This window comes from Strigops habroptila, chromosome 12 (assembly GCF_004027225.2).
Source record: "Strigops habroptila isolate Jane chromosome 12, bStrHab1.2.pri, whole genome shotgun sequence".
In the NCBI taxonomy this organism is placed as follows: Eukaryota; Metazoa; Chordata; class Aves; order Psittaciformes; family Psittacidae; genus Strigops; species Strigops habroptila.
The window spans coordinates 15,024,739-15,044,137 of NC_044288.2; the positions used below are offsets into that span (position 1 = coordinate 15,024,739).

General features: G+C 42.6%; 1 protein-coding gene across 1 annotated transcript in view; it reads left to right on the plus strand.

Annotated features, from left to right (window-relative positions):
- SGCD (sarcoglycan delta) overlaps window positions 1-19,055 on the plus strand; it is a 355,893-nt gene extending 336,838 nt beyond the window's left edge. The window contains exon 9 of the mRNA XM_030504746.1: window positions 18,983-19,055. Within this exon, the coding sequence (XP_030360606.1) occupies window positions 18,983-19,030 (48 nt within the window). The 3' untranslated portion in view covers window positions 19,031-19,055. The remainder of the gene's footprint in view (window positions 1-18,982) is intronic.
- Window positions 19,056-19,399: the final 344 nt, after the last annotated feature.

Below are 19,399 nucleotides of genomic sequence, written 5' to 3' on the forward strand. Positions count from 1 at the left end.
TGGCATCAGTTCTAATTTAGCAAAGTGAATCAGTTCCTTTTCCTAACAATTCATCAGTGCTGTGCCAAACAGAAAGGCTGCATCGTGCTTGGCTGCTACCACACTTGAACATTAGCAATTCTAATGGCAGAACTTCTTTAAGTGTTACTCTACTGGAAAAAACCAACTTCTTAAAAACACAGAAAGTTCTCAAATCTCAGCTTTGACATAACACAGGCAGATACTGCAATAGCAGAATCAACTTATAATCATGGGTGAAGGTTGCTGTACTTTTCTCTCCACACCATTTCCCTGTCTCACGGGTCTGTTTTACATGGTACATAGTACTCTGGACACCATTAGCACAGCCAGGGCATGCTAGCAGAGCAGAAAAAGTGTTTTCACCTCAAAAGGAACTGAGGCAGAAGAGCAAATTCCCAGAAATTAGTGGGAAAATGCCTAGAAAGCAGTGGAGGAAATCCTTGAAAGTAGTAGGAAAATGCTCCTAGGAAGGAGCAGGAAAACTCTTAGAAAGCACAGGGCAATTCCCCCAAAGCACCACCCAAATTTCTGGAAAGCAACTGATTAAGTGCTTCAACACTGCAGAATATTCATAGGAAAGAGTGGGAAAATTCTTAGAGGGTTTGGTGTGAATTCTTAGAAAACTAATGGCAAGTGCCTGGAAAGTACCATGTGAATTCTTAGAAAGTGGTGGGAAAAATTCAAGAAAGCACCAGTAAAATTCCTAGAAAGCAACAGATTAATTTTTAATGAAATTGATTAGTTGATTTAATTTTCTAGAGAACAATCAAATTGAACAGCATCAGTACAATTCCTAGAAAGCAAAAATTCCTAGAAAAACCCAAAAACCAAGCAAAAATTCCTAGCAAAAAAGCAAGCATGGGGGAAGCCACAAAAAGCAACAGAAATTTTCTCAACAAGCACACGTTGAAAGGCTGTGAGAAAATTTACTACAAAGACACACACAAAAATATCTGAAAAACAGCTGCTAAAATTCATAAACTGCAGCAGGAAACTGCCTAGAAAGCACCGGGAAACTTCCTAGAGAGATTCTAGCCCAAGGAATTGCTGGAAAGTCCTACATGAAATCCTAGGAGGACTCTAGATTGAGGAATTCCTGGAAAACCAAAGAAATTGCCCTAAACCTTCCAACACAAAGATTCCTGGAAAGCAATTCTTATATTCTTAGAAAGCCATGGGGACTTACGAGGAAGGATTTGTACAGAGGGATTCCTAGAAAGCTGTGGGAAATTCCTAGAAAATATTTAGATTGAGGCATCGTTAGAAACCCATGGGAGGGTCTAGATGAGGACGTTCCTCAAAAGCCAGGGGACATCCCTAGTCATTTTCCTCAGAGGTATTCTCCTTTCGAGCATAGCACAACCTTATTCTCCCAGGATGTTACAGCCACCCAACCACTGTAGCGGGGAAGCAGCTACACCAAAGCGTGTGGTTCCCTGTGACACAAGAATTACTCTGCTGCATAAGCACTCTCATCCTGGAGGAATTAGAACACTGCAGCAGGCCCTGGTGGTATCTGCTAAGTAGTCACAAATTTTGTGCGAAGAAACATAGGGTGGGACCATGGAATCCTTATAAACAGCCATTTGGGGAAGGAGAGTGCAAGAGCACTGCCTGAGAGGCTTTTGTTGCTGCTTATATTAAATTAATTCAAGAAGCCCTTACAGTAGTTCAAGCAGAAGAGAAAAGACCTACTATTAGAACTTATCCTTTATGGAGAGCTGGTCTCATTCCTAATGAGGTTTCACTGTGTCGTGCAGCTAAACACATTCCAAAAAAGCTTTGGCAGGCAAGAGACTCAGCATGAGCACAAGCTGCCACAGCAGGGTGCCCATCAGCTGCAAGACCTGATTATGCCAATAATTAAAAAGACAGCATTGGGCACAGCTGGACATCCTGGGAGTCAGGTAGGTTACAGCTGTGGGTGCAGACAATTTTAATCTCTTCCCTGTCTTATCCTGCTTCCCTATGTTTGTGACTCTAGACTTTCCTTTTCCTTATTTTGTTCTTTCATTTCAAACCCTGGATGAAGAGCAGGCATCACAAGGTGGTGACATGGTAAGGGTGGCTTTATGGCATGAAGTCACACAGGATCTGACTTGAGCCTGGTGCAATTCAGAACAGTCTTGAAGTAGTCTCTAAGAGTCACCTGGGAGCTGTTCGGAAACAGCTACAGTCTGGTAACACCAGCTCTGCCCTCAAATTGCCTTCTGTCACATCTGGCCATTACAATCAGCTGCTTAACCTTGATGATTTCTCTGATTCTAGACGAATGTCCAAGCTGCTGATGAAGAAAGTGTTAGACACATGCACAAAAGGGCCAAAGATTTAGCTTGTCAGGTCATGAGCAAGCCTGATTCCTGCTCCAGAGATGGGCATGGAAGGAGGGAGGGGATGATTGCATCAAGCCAACAGGCAGCACCTTCCCTCTGCCACCACTCTATGACCCTTTCTCTAGCTCAAGTGCCACACATTGCTTTGATTTTATTCTTCCCATGTTATGCCCTGTGGCTCAATGTTTGGTTTATGCAGAGAGGGATTGTGTCTATATTCACATATAAATTGAAAATGTATTAAACCTGTCAGTTATCCTGGTTTATGTACATATTTTATTTCTCCTTCATATTCAGCTCTTTCACAGCCACAATATTTTGTGTTCTTTATATGAAAATTAATAAAAAAATTGGATCATCATGAAGGACTTAATTTCCTTAAGCTAGCAGTGGTGAGAAAAAAATCCCATGTGCTTTTTGTCACCTCAGTTTCAATCAGTCGAAAGAAAATTTCCATCAACTCAGTCCATACACTTTTCCTCTCTGTTTACTCTTCCTGTACTGCATGGATTCAAGCTAAACTGCAAGAAGATTTTTATGGGCTTTTTAGATTAGTGCACATAGTGTTGCACACAGGCAAGAAATACATCTCTTCTGTAGCCTCCTGCTACCTGCCCAGGGTAGCCACTGAATGGCATTTCACATGCCTTATTTCCCATTTGGATTTATGTAGCTTCTATTTACAGCCTTCGAAATTTACTTGTGCTGTTTCCTTCAGATTAAAAAACTATTCTGCCTGCTGTTGTTACTTACAGGCTGTGGCTGGGTCACCTTTTAACCTTCCCTTGCATAAATCCCCAAACAGCTTCTTCAGCCCAGCACATTTATATCTTGAAGTTTTCTTGTTATTTTTTAACCTGCTATGTTTTGATGGACAGTTTTGGGCTTGTGGAACCAGCTTAAAATACTGACTTATTTGGGATGGTGGGAAGAGGTTCTACCAGCTCTCTCCTCCTACCTGAACACTACCTGTTAATTGTACTTGCTCCACTACCTGCTACCAGCTTCCTCCCTCCAACGGCCCCAACAGAAGTCACAAGGGAAAACAAAGCTTCATCTGGATTTTAAGAAAAGGAAGAAATCTGACTGCCCAGATTCTGCCAGGGAGATCTGAACTTGACCATCCTACAGACATCACCCATATGATGGGTCCTGGGGACCTTCTGTGACACACCTCCAGCACACCAGACTGGAGGAAAGGAAGGAATGCCATGGTGCTAAGAGGGCTAATTCTCATTATGTCCTTAGGGAAGTTAATATAAACCTGCTGGCATGTATTCTGGGGGACTGATGCTGTGGAGCGCTGCTCCTCCAAGTCAGGGTGCAAAGGATGAACATTAAATCTGAAAGAGTCCCGGGCATGGAACCCTGAGTGCCAGACTGCTGCTGCTCGGTGTCAGCTGTGAGGCCCGTTATGAAGTCCCAACCCAGCCAAGCACACACTGAGTTTGTGCAAACACTGTGGAATTCATCTGCTTTTTCTGTCTGAAGCTTGTTGGTTTTGCCAAAAAGACTTTTCTGATTCCTCTCCACACCTATTCCTCCATATCCATTACATGCAAGTTATTTGCTCTCAGTAATTGAGAAGGGATGGGCAGAGCAACCAAGTCTCTCACATTTTGTTCAAAATCCTTTTTGTGCCCTTCTGGTTTAGTTAAATTTGGTCAGGCTTTTCTGCTGCCCTTTGGACCATAGCAAATAGCTCATCACTTCAGATTTGGGACGGTGAAAAGAAAAGGAACAGTAGTGCCACCTGCAGCAGAAAGACTAAAACGTAGGGATCCAGGCCTGCAGGTTGAGTATCAAGCAGGAATTTTCATTTGGTCCCTATATAGTTCTGACTTTCAGAAAAACCTTCTTATGCAAAGATAACAAGGTCAGTGCTTTTTAACATGGGAATCTGCATTGCTATTTTCCTAAACCCCTGGCTGAATGAAGGCAGACTATGATGCTTGCAGTAAATTCAAAGTGAGCTCCAGCCAGCTGTTCATGTAGGTTTTGGACCATGCCTGCCCAGTCCAGTAGTGGCTTTGCCAGTGCCCTGCTGTGCTCAGACAGGCAGTGCACTGCAGCCAGCTCAGCCCTGGCATTCCACAAGTAAGCAGAGTTGCAGGGGCTTCAAACCCTGCAGCTGGATCATCCCTGCTTCCAGCAGCTATGAGGAAACAACAGGGCTTCCAGTGATACTGCAAAGACCATCAGTTCTGAATAATTTCATAGTGGAGTGAAAATGAGAGCAACAATGAGCAAACCTTCCCACAATACTTCTTATCCACAGCCCTCTGCTCACTGGGGACCTTCATTGATCACATTGTTTTTTCATAGTGTCCCTTTAGACCTCAGGTGGCTTTTTTTCCATCAAGATCTTCTCATTGCCCAAACGGAGTAGGGTTAAGATTAAGACCCAACACTGCTCCTCCCATACTGGCTTGCAGAACTGAAAGTTCTGCCCAGGGCTTTCAGAAAAATAAGCAGTGATTGCACTTGGAGCTGCTACTGCCCGAATCTCTGTTTAATATCAATTTGCTAATGTTAGTCTTTCTAATTTAGTGAAAATAGACTTACACAGCAACACCTTAGTTTTCAATCAATCATCAGGCAATTACTGGACAATCACTGTTGTACTCTGTAGTCATAGGCAGCACAGAAGAGCAAGCACAACACCACGACAGTAAGAAAAGATACAAGCCTGACCACATTTTACATACGTACAGATACAGCCTTTTCTTCCCCATTTTTTTCTGATGTATAAGAGTGCAGAGCACTTCTAAGATGCCTAACATGCCCCAGCCAACCCATCTCTAACCCCAGGCTTTGCAATAAGACGTGGTCACAGACAGAATCCACATGTGCCATTATGAAATAGTCCATGGGGTTCATCCCAGCTTCAGCATCTGGTCGCAAACCTCCTGTATTGCTCCTCAGGGACAGCTTTCCACTAGCACTGAGGATACAGCCAACTGATCTCTAAAGACACAACTCACTTTTACTTATAGGCCACACAAATCCCCTTGCACCATTGGGCAGCTCTTACAGAGCATCTCCATAGAGAACAAGAAGACCTGGGGATGCAGCATAGGGTAGGATGCAGAGCAATGTCTTCTCAATAAGTTTCTGTAAAACATCTTCTTTCTGAAAAATGTCATAGAATCAACTAGGTTAAAAAAGACCTTTAAGATCATCTAGTCCAACCTTTACCCCAGCACTGTCAAGGCCACCACTAACCCGTGTCACTGAGGGCCTCATCTACACGGTGTGTGAACACTTCCAGGGATGGTGACTCCAGCACTGCCCTGGGCAGCCTGTTCCAATGCCTGACCACCCTCTCTGTGAAGAAGTCATTCCTAATCTCCAGCTTAACCTCTCCTGGTGCAGCTTGAGGCCATTTCTTCTTGTCCTATCACTTCTTACTTGAGATTAGAGACCAGCCCCCTACCGACTCCATCCTCCCTTCAGGCAGTTGTAGTGAGCAATAAAGTCCCCCTGAGCCTTCTCTTCTCCAGACTAAAACCCCCCCAGATCCCTCAGCCGTTCCTCACGACACTTGTGCTCCAGACCCTTCACCAGCTCTGTTGCCCTCCTCTGGAATCGCTCCAGCACCTCAATGTCTCTCTTGTAGTGAGGGGCCCAGAACTGAACACCGGCCCTGCATTGCCTTCAATTACCTTGTCCCACTCCTCCTTGCCTTGCTTTGCCCATCCATTTCATTAAAGTTCAGACCTTCTGTGGACATTTTCTTGCTAATGATTTTTCATTAAAGAAAAGCACAGGCCATCCCATAAACATCTTGGTAACATCTTGACAATGTCAAGATGGAGCACTCCAACTGCCTCAGCAGCAGTGTGGTGTGGCTTTTCATGCCAGGATTTATTTTGCATTATGGAAAAGATCAAATGTTTCAACTGACCAGCCAAAAAACCACACAATCCAAAAATACAGCTCTGTGGGACATGAACCTTGCTCTTTAAAGCTCACTTTGCAGGAGGAACAGGTATTCAAAGAATAAAATTTTCCAGGTTTGACAATCCCACCTTAGTTCATGCTACGAACAAGGGGAGCAAAACCATCCTACTGGAAGACAGGATCAGCACGTGATGGAGGACACAAATCTTGTCCAACCACCAATCTAGTTCAGGTTTATAGAAGAAGAGCCAAGCAGACATAAGTCTTTACAGACTCACTGAGGTCAGTAAAGCAACACTTGCTTACCCTTATTTGGGAGATCAGATCAGAAATATGGAATCCAAGAGGACATCAAGTCCATTTTTTCTTTTATTAGAGGACTTAAGACACCAGCATTTGGTGGGTGATGGCATAACCTCCTGTCAAAATGCTCCTTCAGCTTGTTCCAACAAACTTGTAGTTAGAAAGCTTTCCACAGCAGCCAACAAAAAAACTACTGCAAATTAAACTAATTTGTTTTTCTTCTTTCCTGAAAGGATCAGATGAACTCATCTAAAGTATAGCTCTTTTTTATGTACTGGAGGACTCGAGGTATAGAGCTGGGTCCCTAAGATGACCCTTTTAAGTTTTTAACATGCTTTCCCAGCAAGTGTATGGCTTTAAATGTGCCTTCCTCAGAAGCAATTCAAACAGAAAATTGCCTTGCCTACTTCACACAGATGCAGAAAGGAAGACAGCGAAAAAATACCTGAAGTGCTGCAAAAAAGGCTATACAAGTATGCCAGTGGAATGAAAAAACACCACCAAAGTCACTGCAGATTAGTGGAGCATATCTGCAGAGCTGTTTTTTCTCTGAAAACTTGTAAGCAATCTTATGAACACCATCTATACTGGAGTGAACATGTGAATCCTGTTCCACAGTGAATCCTTCCAGACAGGAGGTGTTCAGCAGGAGGACGATGAAGGATGAAGGCTGGTGGCTACTGGAGTGGGTGCATTTATGGATCTTTTCGTATTTCTTTTTCTTGAGTTGTAGCATGCAGATACTGCAATGGGAGCCCATAAGAGGCTCAGCTCCTCTTGCCATGCAACCAGAAACATGGGAATTTGGTGTGCTCTTGTGTTTATGAGCAGCATCATGAATGGAAAGCTCTTTGCAATTGAGCAAGTAGACATATTAACAGTCCTGTCAAGACAGAACATAAGCATCTGCACTGGCTCCTCCAAGTCCAGTTCTATCACCCTGACTTATTGAATAGTGCTTTACTCCAGCATCAATGACTCAGTCAAACCTGCAAAACAGACATGATCTGGCCCTATACAGGGAAAACAAGACAAAAAGGAACAGAAGCATCAGAGTACTCTCCCAGCAGAAATTAAATCCATCCCTCACCTCTTATCAAACTGAATTGTCTTGAAGGGATGAAGAAGAAACACTGGGATAGGTCTGGCAGCCGACTTTTGGAGCCCGCTCCCTCTCCTGTCCTCACTGAGCATAAATTGCTGGAAGCCAGTATTGCTTAGGTACACACTGGAGCCCCGTGCTGGCATACGGTGCTGCATGCTCTGCACTTCAGCAGTCTGAAGCTGATTGCAGCACTGAGCCCCGGCTGCTTCCTGAACTCATTTAAGAGGGTTCCTGGGCCCAAGAGTGCTTGCGAACTATTCAGGAAGATAGCTGGGCTCCAGAGCAAACAGGCAGAAACAGTTGACCTTGAGGAGAGGCACTCTGTCACCTGGGGAGAGGTCACTGCAGGCTCTGTCCCACTTCAGACTAAAATGGAATATATAATGCCTTTCCCACTAACTCCATATGTTGACAATTTTCCTCCTAGAAAGGTACACTGGAGAAAACGGGAGCTTTCCATTTGCTGACTGCAGCGACAAACAATCTTTGTCAGAAGCAAAAACCAGGGAGTTTGATATTTGCAATCTGTAAAAGATGGGCTTTTTAAAAATCTAAACTGTACTCTTTAATTGGTACTAATCTAGTTACTTCCCTGGAACTAAGATGCAAGTTTGCTATAAATCTTTTGAATGCTCCTGCAAAAAATTTATGCTACTGCTTTTTCCATGTAAGCCGTCATTCTCAACTGAGTCATTATGGTGTGGATGTAATCTGAGAAGTCAATGCTGCTCTTTCGAGGGATGGATGAGCATGCATTTATCTTTCATTGTAGTTGTAGAAAACAGTAGAAAAGTAAGTGAAATAGATGTACTTATACAGACTTTGCTGCCAGAAAATGGCAAATTCATCTCTCTGGGATTATTCTGTTCTGCTTTCAGAGTCTTTGTTTTAACCAAAGTTATTAGCCAGCTCAGTGGCTCATATTAGCCAGAAATATCAGCAAAATAACTCTCTGATTGACCCTCTCTTTCTTTGTGTTATTCATGTATCTTTCTTGGACTCCTTTACCTTCCACGGTGCTGAAATGCCACCCTCTGCACGAATTAGATAGTTACACCCTGGAGCTGATGATTGAATTATCTCACAATACCTACCTAAAGAGATTTAAATCAAGCAAAATACATTGGTGGTTGTTATTCTCAACGCAAGGGAGAAGGTTCTTGCATTTTCAACCACATTAAAACGAAGAATCAAATTAATCAGGAATTGGATGAAGCGGAAGGTTCTGGATCAAAAAATTTGTTGTAAAGTTCCCACGTGAATTAAACCTTTAGGCTGAGGAAACAGCTACACTTGGCTTACCCAAAGTAAGAGAGTTTTTGTCTGTCTAGCATTGTCCACCTGCAGTGCTGGCTGGTGGAAACGTAGCAAAAGGGTGTCACCTAATGGCCAAATATTTTCAAGGAACTCCTCTGTCCCTCCTTCTCACTCTGGCCATCATTCCTGCCATTCCTGTGTTACACCCTGTCCTGTTCTGCATGATGCAAACCAAAAGACACTGTCTTTCCTTTCAGAGATTCTTTTTTGCCTGTACGTCTGAAATCAAAACAGCTATTATCTTTTCTCCTCTGTCCTGCATGCCACATAGTCTAAATGTATGCAGAACACAAAGCTCAGCTCTCCTCAGACCCAACCCGAATGGCATTGCCAGTGCAAGGTGGTAAATGCAACCTATAAGCATCCGAAGAGGATGGTCTCCAGCCCATTCTGGTTTAGTGCTTATGGCATGAGCAAGACACTCCTGTGATCACTCAGTGGATTTTTCTCCCCTCCTCACAAGCACTCTCCTCTAATGTATTACTGGCTATTGTTGCATTAAAGTCTTCTGAATAGTATGAGCCAACATAGCCTTCTTGTCCTCACAACTGTCAAGCAAGGATGTGATGACTGCCAGGCACTTCAAAGAAAGGTACAAAACCATCTCAGTAGTCATTTGCTGGATAATCCAGTTCCAGGGAAGTTTCCTTCTAACCTCCCATAACTAAGCGTGATCTATGGCCAGAAAAACAAGACTTTATCCCTTCAGCACGGAACAAAAGGAAAGGCAAAGACAAATCTACCTTCACTATCCCAGCAACATACATTGAATTGCCAGCTCTGCCACTTCAAAGTGAGATCTGAGGGGGTTCTGTTGACTAATGTTCCTTAAGCTGCATTGGAAGGGCAATGAAGATATGCTGCAACAAAACCTGAATAACGTGTTCCCATTTCCTGGTGCCATTTGTTGCTGCAGGTACTTTTCACAGCAATCTAAATATTAAATGCTTCAGCAACCCGTTCCCAGGAGAAGGTCAATTCCAGAGGGGAATGGAGACACTGAATTCATTCTATCAATGTTTTATAACAAATGGAAGATTTTCAAATAGAAAAGTCCCATACATAGTTTCTGAAACTATGATGCCCTCATTCTTCTGTGTCCAGAAACTATTGTATTTTTGCAGAAAGTGGCTTTAGACAGAAAGTAATATATTTTGTCCTTGCTTGGAGGTCACTAAACCCATGAAATTCACCCAGCTATGCTAGCGTAATTCAAGAATCTCCCAAATCTATGATTTAAGGGCTAAATTATGCTACCTTCATTCAACAAGACTCTGCTCCTGTGACCAACTTCTTATTAACCTCGCCTGTGGTACTGTTGTTTTGGATAAGCAAATGTACATAGGTTGGAAAAATCGCTGGGCAGAGATTGTCTTTTCATTTATATTCATTCGCAGACCTACAGAGCAACAGCATGACCAGGGCTCTTTAGAAACACAGCAACATCAGGAAAAGCAGGAAGAAAGAGGGAAGGTCAGGAAGCCAAAGAGACCAAGAAAGGGAATATGAGATACCTCTTTGGGTGCCTACCTGTCAGTCTGCTTGGTCCAGCAGAGCCCTTCCTATCAACTCCCAGTAACCCACTTCCTTCCCATTTCCACCCTTGCCAAGTGCTACACCTCAAGAACTTCCTGTTTTAATCACTTAGTCCTCTTTTCCAGCACACATCATCTCACTAATGCTAAATGCCTTTATTAAGTAAAGTGTGAAACGCAGCACTAAGCTGTTCAAATGGGAATAAACGGGTTTCCTTCTTCCCTCCTCCAGTCTTGTAGTATCCATATTCAAATAATTCCTGTACATATTCACATAATTGGCTAGTCTTAATCTTTAATGAACTGTATTTGTATGGAATGTCAATTTGCTCATCGGAAAGTAACATTTAATGTAGTTTAATGTTCACCTGCCTTTCCATGAAGGATATGGATGAAATAACACCTGATTAATTTCTTCCATTAGTTCTCTACTAATTTGAGTCCTGAAGAGGGGAGAGAGGAAATGTACTTAAGTGCCCAATCCATTCTCACAGTTTATCTATTTTGGGTTTTTACAAGTGGGCCAAGAACATAAATGATTATTTTTTTGTGATCTCTGACCTGGACCCTGCCAGCCTGCCCTGACCCTCATCAGGAAAGCTTGCCTTGCAATAAGAGACCAAAGGGCTTCCATTTATTTGATTTCACCAGAGAAGGTTAAGAGGTCACTAAAGTACCTATATGATTTTCTATTAAGAAAGAGCTCTTTAATCTAGCAGACAGGGGCAGAATAAGACCCAATGGCTGAAAGCTGAAACTGGATCAATCCAAGCTAAGTATGGGGAGCCATTTTCTAATTATTTTTTTTTCTGGAAACCAAAGAGAGTAATTAACCATGGGAACATCTTCCATTAGTGCCTGCTAGATTTTCTATCACAGGAAGTATCTGAATTGGAGACTGGGGACATATCCAGCTCAGTCACACTGGAGCAATCAAAAGGAAGAAGGTAAATTTTACTCCCAACTGTGGCCCTGGTGAGACAAACCCAGGATGTTGGTTCAACTCTGGTGCCAATGGCTTTTTTTAAAAGCATATTAAAAAATTGAACTGGCTGAAAAAGAGAAGCACAAAACAATTTCAGATTTACAAAAGTAAGATTCGATGGGACATTTTAAAGGTCAAATTTGTTTATCAAAAAAGTCAAAGCCAGTCAGTATTGGAAATGAGTGTTTCCATAGGGAAGAAATATTGGTCCTGGGTGGAGAAAAGCATGTCTGTGATTTGGATGAAGTCAAACCAGAAAGGAAACAAGGAGAGGTCTCAGATTAATCCTGGTGGAGTTTCCACATCCCTGATGGAGCATCCACATCCCTGATGGAGCTTCCACACCACGTCCAAAGCAAAACTGACTGCATCACTGAAAGACGGTTTAGTCAAATCCCACTCTTCTCACAGGAGAAATGAGTCAAAGCTCATTTTAGTACAGCAGGGACAGGCGTACACACAAGATGCCACCCACAGCCCTGGAAATAAGAATGGCATTTGCTGGGAGGTCAACCTTGGTGCGCCACCGCCTGCATTGCTCTTTGGGGGTGCAGCCTTTCTTGGATGAATTGAAGCAAAAGTCTAAATAGGGGTGGCAGAAATTGTCACTGCACAGCATGAGCTCATTTCTACTTTGCTTAGGGATTTTGTCCAACACCACTTTTACAAGCCTGGGAACATCAATGAAAGGTTTCATCACCGCTGGGGCTGATACACGTTCTATGACATTTTAAAATATTAAAAGCCCATCTCAACTAATGAGATGCAGCAAGTGGGTCATGCCCAGAGAGACACAGAACAGTCCTTCTTCAGAGGGACCAGTTGTTGAGAAAGACAAGGGCTGTGCAAACAGGCAGCTGGAGAACTCATCGCTCATCTGTGTCCCTGTCTGTGCTAGCAATGCCAGCCCACATCTATACTCAGTCCAAGGAGGAGCACAGCACAGGGCTTGCTGTTTGCTGCAGTGACTTGCTCATCACTAGGAAGCATTGGCATTTCACCAAGGCATTTCACTCCAGTGGTTGAGTGGTATACTACAGCCTGTGATGGCAGAGGAGAGCTCTCTGCTCTCCATTGTTCTATGTGAATTCCCATGGGATGACACCTTAAAGACAGTTTTTATCATTTGGAAATTCAGAGGAGACTAAAACAATTCCTGATAACACTTTGCAGGTAGTAAAATGGAAAGAAAAGACACAAATGAGTTAACTTTAAATTCAGGCAGAATATGACCAGCTAATGGACCGGTAGAATATTGGTATTATTAAGAAAAAAAAATAAGATACCATAATTGAATAGAGAGAAAGGAGTCAACCATGCTAACAGATGCCACCAAATACCAAAGGGAGTCAGGAGACAGCTAAATAATGTATTGCAATATCACTGATGACCCAATGCTGCAACACGAAATGGAAATGAATCAATACAAACTAATGAGAGAGACTAATACATAGATTAGTGAGGACAGAGATGGATTTCTGATCTAGGATTTTCCCCAAAAGATGGCTATGTGCTCTATGAACTATAAATCTTTAATCAGTTCATCAAGTAGCTCACTTATTCCTGTGTGCATACGCTCAAGGCTCGATGATAGTATCTTCTGCATCTGAAATTTAGGCATGGCAGTTTCTGGGGTTGAGTAATGGTGTTTGGCTACTGCAGTTGATCCAGATCCTGCAGTGAAGGGCTTGGAAGAGGAGCATTGCACAGGGATTAGTAGTTGCCTTGGAAATGATCCAGCCAAAGCTGAACGATGCAGAGGGATGATCCACCTGCTAGCAGACAAAAGGGGCGCAGGATCTACATGGGAATAAGCTGCTTGCTAAGACATTCACAAAGAAGGAAAAGGACTTCGTTCCTGGTCCAAAAGCTTATTTACATGCTTGAATGGGTGTTGAATGGAAAAGACAAAGCAATGGTGGGGTAGAGCCCAGAGCCCAGGTCTCTTCTTCACTGGATCCAGCTCCTTTCTGACAGTACTTTCTCTCTCTGCCACCACTGGGACCTAAATCTTGTTTGTTTGCTTATTTGCTTGTTTTCATTATCCTAGCTCCAGGCAATAAAGAAAACTGTCCCTGCTCCACAGCAGCCACTGGCTTGGCCACTTTTTGGGAGAAGTGGGTTTAGATTCCCTCAGAAAAATGGTGGAAATGAATTCCTGATATCCAATGCATGAGCAAATACTGTAACTCATGGGTTAGTTTATAAAGAAGAGCTTTGTCCTCCGCACCTCTCCTTCCTCTAGTTGTGCCTTAAAAGAAAACAGCAGCAATTAGATTTTATAGGAAACTTGGGATCAAGGCATAGTATCATCCTGGGAGCAAGTTGCAAGCTGAACCTCTTGGAGGTGATAGCCAGCCTCATGCCTCATGTCTGGATCTCAGAGGGGTTCAGAGATGATGTAGCAGGAGGAAAGCCGCTGAATCTGTTAAGTCTGTGGATTTTATTAACCCACGAGTAGATGTGACAAGAAGTAGAACTCTGATGGCTGGTGGGATTAAATGTGGGAAAACAACACTGGTAGCTCTTGGTAGCTGGTGGCATCTTGGGTGAGGAGGAGGCACAGAAAGCTTTGGATCTCAGTTTCTAGGTTGCTTTGACTCCACTTCTGCCTCAGACGTGGGTTTTTCAGGAAAGCTTTCTGTAGTCAGGAGATTTATATCTTATTTCCAAATGGAAAAGACTTTGGCATGGATTTTACCAGCTCAATACAATCTATGAGTAAATAGGAGATGTTTAAATCTAGTTCTACATAAATAGCCCCAGCAGGAAAGTAGTGGAGGCTTGCTACAAAAGTAATCAATTTTTAATGCATCTCCATCAGAGAACATAACATTGGCCAAGGAGATCTCAAACCCGTCCTGCAGAGGGTAGAAAAGGGAACTCACTGCACACACCAGCATACATATGGGCAGATTCCCTAGTTATACTTAAAAGGATTCATACCAGCCTTTCCTGAAGTGAGGTCCACATTCAGTACCAATATTACACACAGTTAAGAGACCACAGTTTGCAAAGTGATCTTCCAAATAATGAAGCAGCTGGGCAAATCTGTGAAGTGCAAATGCAGCAACCACTGCCTGAGAGTCAGAGAAAGGCATGGGGCCAGGGCACCAACCTGATCTACTGGGACCATGTCACAACATTCTGGATCCAAAATCCAGACTGCCAGAGGAGATACCAGATGCAGTAGTAATTTGGGAAGTTTATACACATACGTTTATAGAAATAGAGGAAATATGTTACCCTACCAAGCATTCAGTCAAAGCCCCTCAGGCTTTCACAGCGAGAGCCTTGCACTTGCTCTGTGGCAGATGTTCCATCACTACCAAGCAGCTTTCTGACCATCTGAAAACTCTTTGATCTCTATCACTTGAACTTGCACCCCTTTTGAGAAAGAAACAGGGAAAAACTAGCTCGAAAGCTGGGGTTTACTACCTTCAGCCAAGATTCACATGATACCTTTTAACAGCCTTTCCTTCCCTGGTTTTCAGTTAACAGCTCTACACTGAATATTGCAGTCTGACAGATAATGCAAAGACTAAATCCTTCCCTAGACCTTTTAAAACTATTCTCTCAGGCTCCCTGATTTCTGAGGGCTTTGAACAAACCGTCTCCAGAAAGGAAAAGGAAAATCAAGTGAATTGGTTGTTGCAGTCCCCAGAATTTCTCCCAGGCTACTGGTGCTGCTGCCCTCCTCTGTGGAGGAGGAGCTGTCACATTACAGTGAACGTCTTCCAGGCAGATCAGTTTTGGCTTCATATTTCTTTGTGGGTAGATGGGAATTTCTCAAGAGTAGAACTAAGGTGTAGGTGGGTGCCTTTCTACCATACACAATCTGAGAGAAGGAAGACTTTGCCAGAAGGTACTACAGAATTTTTCCAACTTCTTTCAGGGCAAAGGGATTCTGAAAGACTAAAGAGGAACTGAAATGCTTTTGTAAAACCTGATGCTCCTCATTTTTCAAGTGATAACCAAATGAAGGTGTACTCCAGTAATTGAGACCTCCAAAGAGTTGGTGAAAAATACAGGGTTTAAAGAGAATCCACAACTCTGGGGACATGAAATAAGCTAAAGCAAATTAAAAACCTTTTTAAATTTGTAGAATTCGAGAAACTGTTAAAAGTGTGCTCAGGTTGTCTGAGTTATGTTAACAATTTTCAAGAGAGACCTGAAATACAGTAGCTGGATATTGGGGCAAGTTTTTGTTTTGGGTTTGCTTTTCTGTATTGTTTTGGTTGGGGTTTTTTTACTTTTTAAAAACTAAATAAGGTTTATATAGATAGATATATATTTAAAAAATTGTACCTGATCTTTCAGCCATGGCATTCCAGATTAATTTTTAATTCTCTCAGAAAAGGTAAAATAAGAATAAATAAATAATGGCTGAGGAAGCAAAATAAAACACACCCACAGTCAACACTGACTCTGCAAAAACCCACTGTATAGAATAAACTTCCAATCCCAAACCTAAAAAGCCAAGTTCACCATGGATCATAAGACTTTGTGTCCTACATTGCAGCTTTCCATGCTGAATATCCCTTAAGAACTCAAACTAATAGCATGCTCCCCTTGAATTTTGCAGTAGCATCATATGCAGAGCTTCAGACTGTTATACTGTCTCAGGGGCAAAATGCTATGAAATAAGATCATGCTGCCAGACATGGCTTATAAGCAGGAAAATCTGAATTCTCAGCAAAGCCTGGGATTTTTTCAAAACACCCATGGACACACAAGGAAGCCTACACACATTTGATGCTCTGCTCCTAGAAACAGCTTTGCTAGAAAATACTGCAGCCATAGCATTATTCCCTGCGTCCAAGCTTGCAGAGGCACAACTCTGAAGACTGCTCAAAGGAAAATAGCAATTTTAAAATCAGGTCTTTTCTCCATTTCTATTATTGTTCTCTTCCAGATAAGGAAAGGTATTAAAAGGTCGTTTTGGAAGTAGCCTTTAATGTACCTCCAACACTTCCTGAAGTTTAACTGGTCATTTCCTCACTATGACTGCTGATACCACCGCACTGGGGCAAGGCATTAGCACCCCTCCCATTGCAAATCAGCGTTTGTTATTAATTTCCCCATTAAAGGAGACTTTAGGAATTTCTCTGAAAAAATGAGAACAGAAAACAAGCAAGAGCAGTCCATCAGCACTGGCCAAGGAGAAGAGACAGATATAAGTATGTGTATATATACATCTGTATACTTATATGGTTTACTGCAACTTGCCCCGTCCTTGGGACATTTGCCTTTCCAATAGGAGGGGATGGAGCCCTCCCACCTCCCTCACTCCTCCAGCACGTCACTTCAACATGCCAAAAACTGTTTGCTCCATTTTACATAACTTCATTGGTCCGACTTCCCAACTAGTTAACAGCCTTTATCAGCAAATAAAAGCCTCCAGCAGCAGATGAGCAAAGTGATTGAGAAAGCCATAAAATCTGAAAGGAGAAAGCTGTCTGTAGTTAAAACAAACCTCAGCTCCTGCTCCCCAGCAAATTCCCCCAGTAAATACAGAGAACTAGCAGGTTTATTACCCTCTCTTTGATTGTATGTCATTATTACAGCATTGTTTTCCCACACACCAATTCCTTCTTAGCTTCTGCTTGCAATAAAGAACAGAGATTTGGGTTCTTTTTTAAGATTAATAGACACAACTGCCCTCATACTCTAAACTTGTGAAGTGGCTGAATATCACTCTTGAAATCCCAAATTCAAAACCTTGACAGTTATCTGCTAGGGCTGGAAGTCAGCTAAGTCATGGATTACGTTAGGGCTGCATGTAGGAAAAGGGTTGGGAATAGACTGGTGGAGAAATGAGACCTGTTGAAGAGCTCCATAAATAAATTCCAAAACTAGCAACCATTTTTAATGAAAACAAATGAACAACCAAAGTAAAAACAATTTCCTTAGAAGTTTTAAAAAGAAAAATATAATGACATTTGGCACAGAATGCCTTGAGACTAAATTTGTGCTCTGTTTTGAAGACAAGTAGGAACCACTACCCAAATCAGAGCATGAAATCATTGCTCAAACACAACAATTCATTCACATAGGAGCAAACCTTCCCTTGGGATTTGATTTGGAGGTGTTTGGGCTAGAGTGGCTGGGACATGCAGAATGAGGGTGGGAAGCCACATGCCCAGCACTGTACGCAGACTGCATGAATCAGCACAGGATGGACCAGTTCCCACCTAGAAATGCCAAAGGGGGGGAAAAGGGCCTTTTGACTGGGAGAAACAGAACAAGCAAACAAAAAAATCCCACCAAACTTGGTTACTTTCTTTTGCTGGTGGGAGGCAGTTGCTTGCGAGCAGTTGGTGTTTAGTTTCGATGTGGCCACTTACCTGGCCAATTCCCTGGGCAGGGCAAGCTGGGGCTTCTTGCTGGCACTATTTTGGAGGGATGGATAAGTGACAGTAAGTCTAATATGACCATCACTACAAGACAGTGCAGGCTGTTGGGACACAAAAGAAACAACACACCCCCATGGAAGAGCAGCAAGTCGACAGGCTCCAGGACCTCTCATGCCAACACAGAAATGCTTCATTTTAGCTCTAGTTATGATGTCTGGATTTAGTATTCATTGCCATGTCACTGATCCTCATGAATTCCTCCCATGTGCATGTGCCTCTCTCATCCATTTCTATCAGCATTCCACTATAATTTATTATTAGTTAAGAATTAATAGACACTTGGAAGTATAATGTTACATTTTTCTTTTCTGGTGCTCTGAAGCATTTCTTGCAGCAGATCAAGCATTAAATCTGTCATGTAAACACATTATTTTGTCATGTAATGCATTATGATCGCACACTACCAGGAAAATGAAAAGCACTTAATGGTTTGTGTTTGATGTGTACTGTCAACAAAACTCAGGAAGAATTTGTAAGGTGTCATAGTTTAATGAGTACCTGTTTAATAGGGTTTGCCATATCATTCAAAAATGTGGCTTTACGGGAGACATGTGATACAATGAATTTCGATGTGAACTATAAAACCCAATCTAGATCTACAGGCTTCTACACAGCAAAGATAATAAGAGCCAGGGAACTGTTTGTAAGCAGTAAATCATGACCTTTTCTCGTTTTCTCTTGGAATATTCCTCTCTCCTTCATCAGGTTTTATGAAGCTGCAGGGATCATGTCTGAAAGTGTCATCCAGTATCTTTGCATTCTAGTAGAATAACTCAGCTATAGGCAGGAGATGAATGAATTAGAGAGTAGAGCAAGCTGATAAATACGAACCCTACCAAGCACCCAGCCACTGACAAGCCTGGCAAACTTTAAAGGAAAAGAAATAACCTAAGAGTTTGTTAATGGCTTGGGAAAGATTCAGTGAGTTGGTTTCTAGGAGGAATCTCAACCAAGCAGACTCTTCGCAAAAGCTCCCCACACCTAGACAGAGATATTGCAACAGCAGCACAAAAAAAGGCAAAAATATGAACACAGATTGAATTTCTTCTCCCTTTCCTCCCCAGGATGCTGCTGGGAGCACCTCCTGCAAACCTAAACAGCATGTGATGTGATAAGACAAAATCCAGAGAGATGCCTGAAGACAAAGCCCAGCCCTGTCATTAGCCCACAGAAAAAACAGCCAAGCAGTGCTTATGCTGCAGAAAAGGGAGGCCCTGCACCTTCCCAGCATCTTGCTTCTAGTATTAAAATTGATTTAAACTTTTCCAATATCACTGCTGTCACAGGACCTTCCTGGGCTTCATAATCCATACATCCATGTTGGGCACCTCTCAGTAAGCTTAACAAACCAGCTCCATTTCTCTTCAGCATTGGAAGGGTTTTGTTCCCTGTGAAGTCTGTCTGAAGGAGGCAACCACAGCAGAGCAGACTCCCAGGCAAAGCAGAGGAGCATAGACATCACCCAGATATATCCTCAGCTC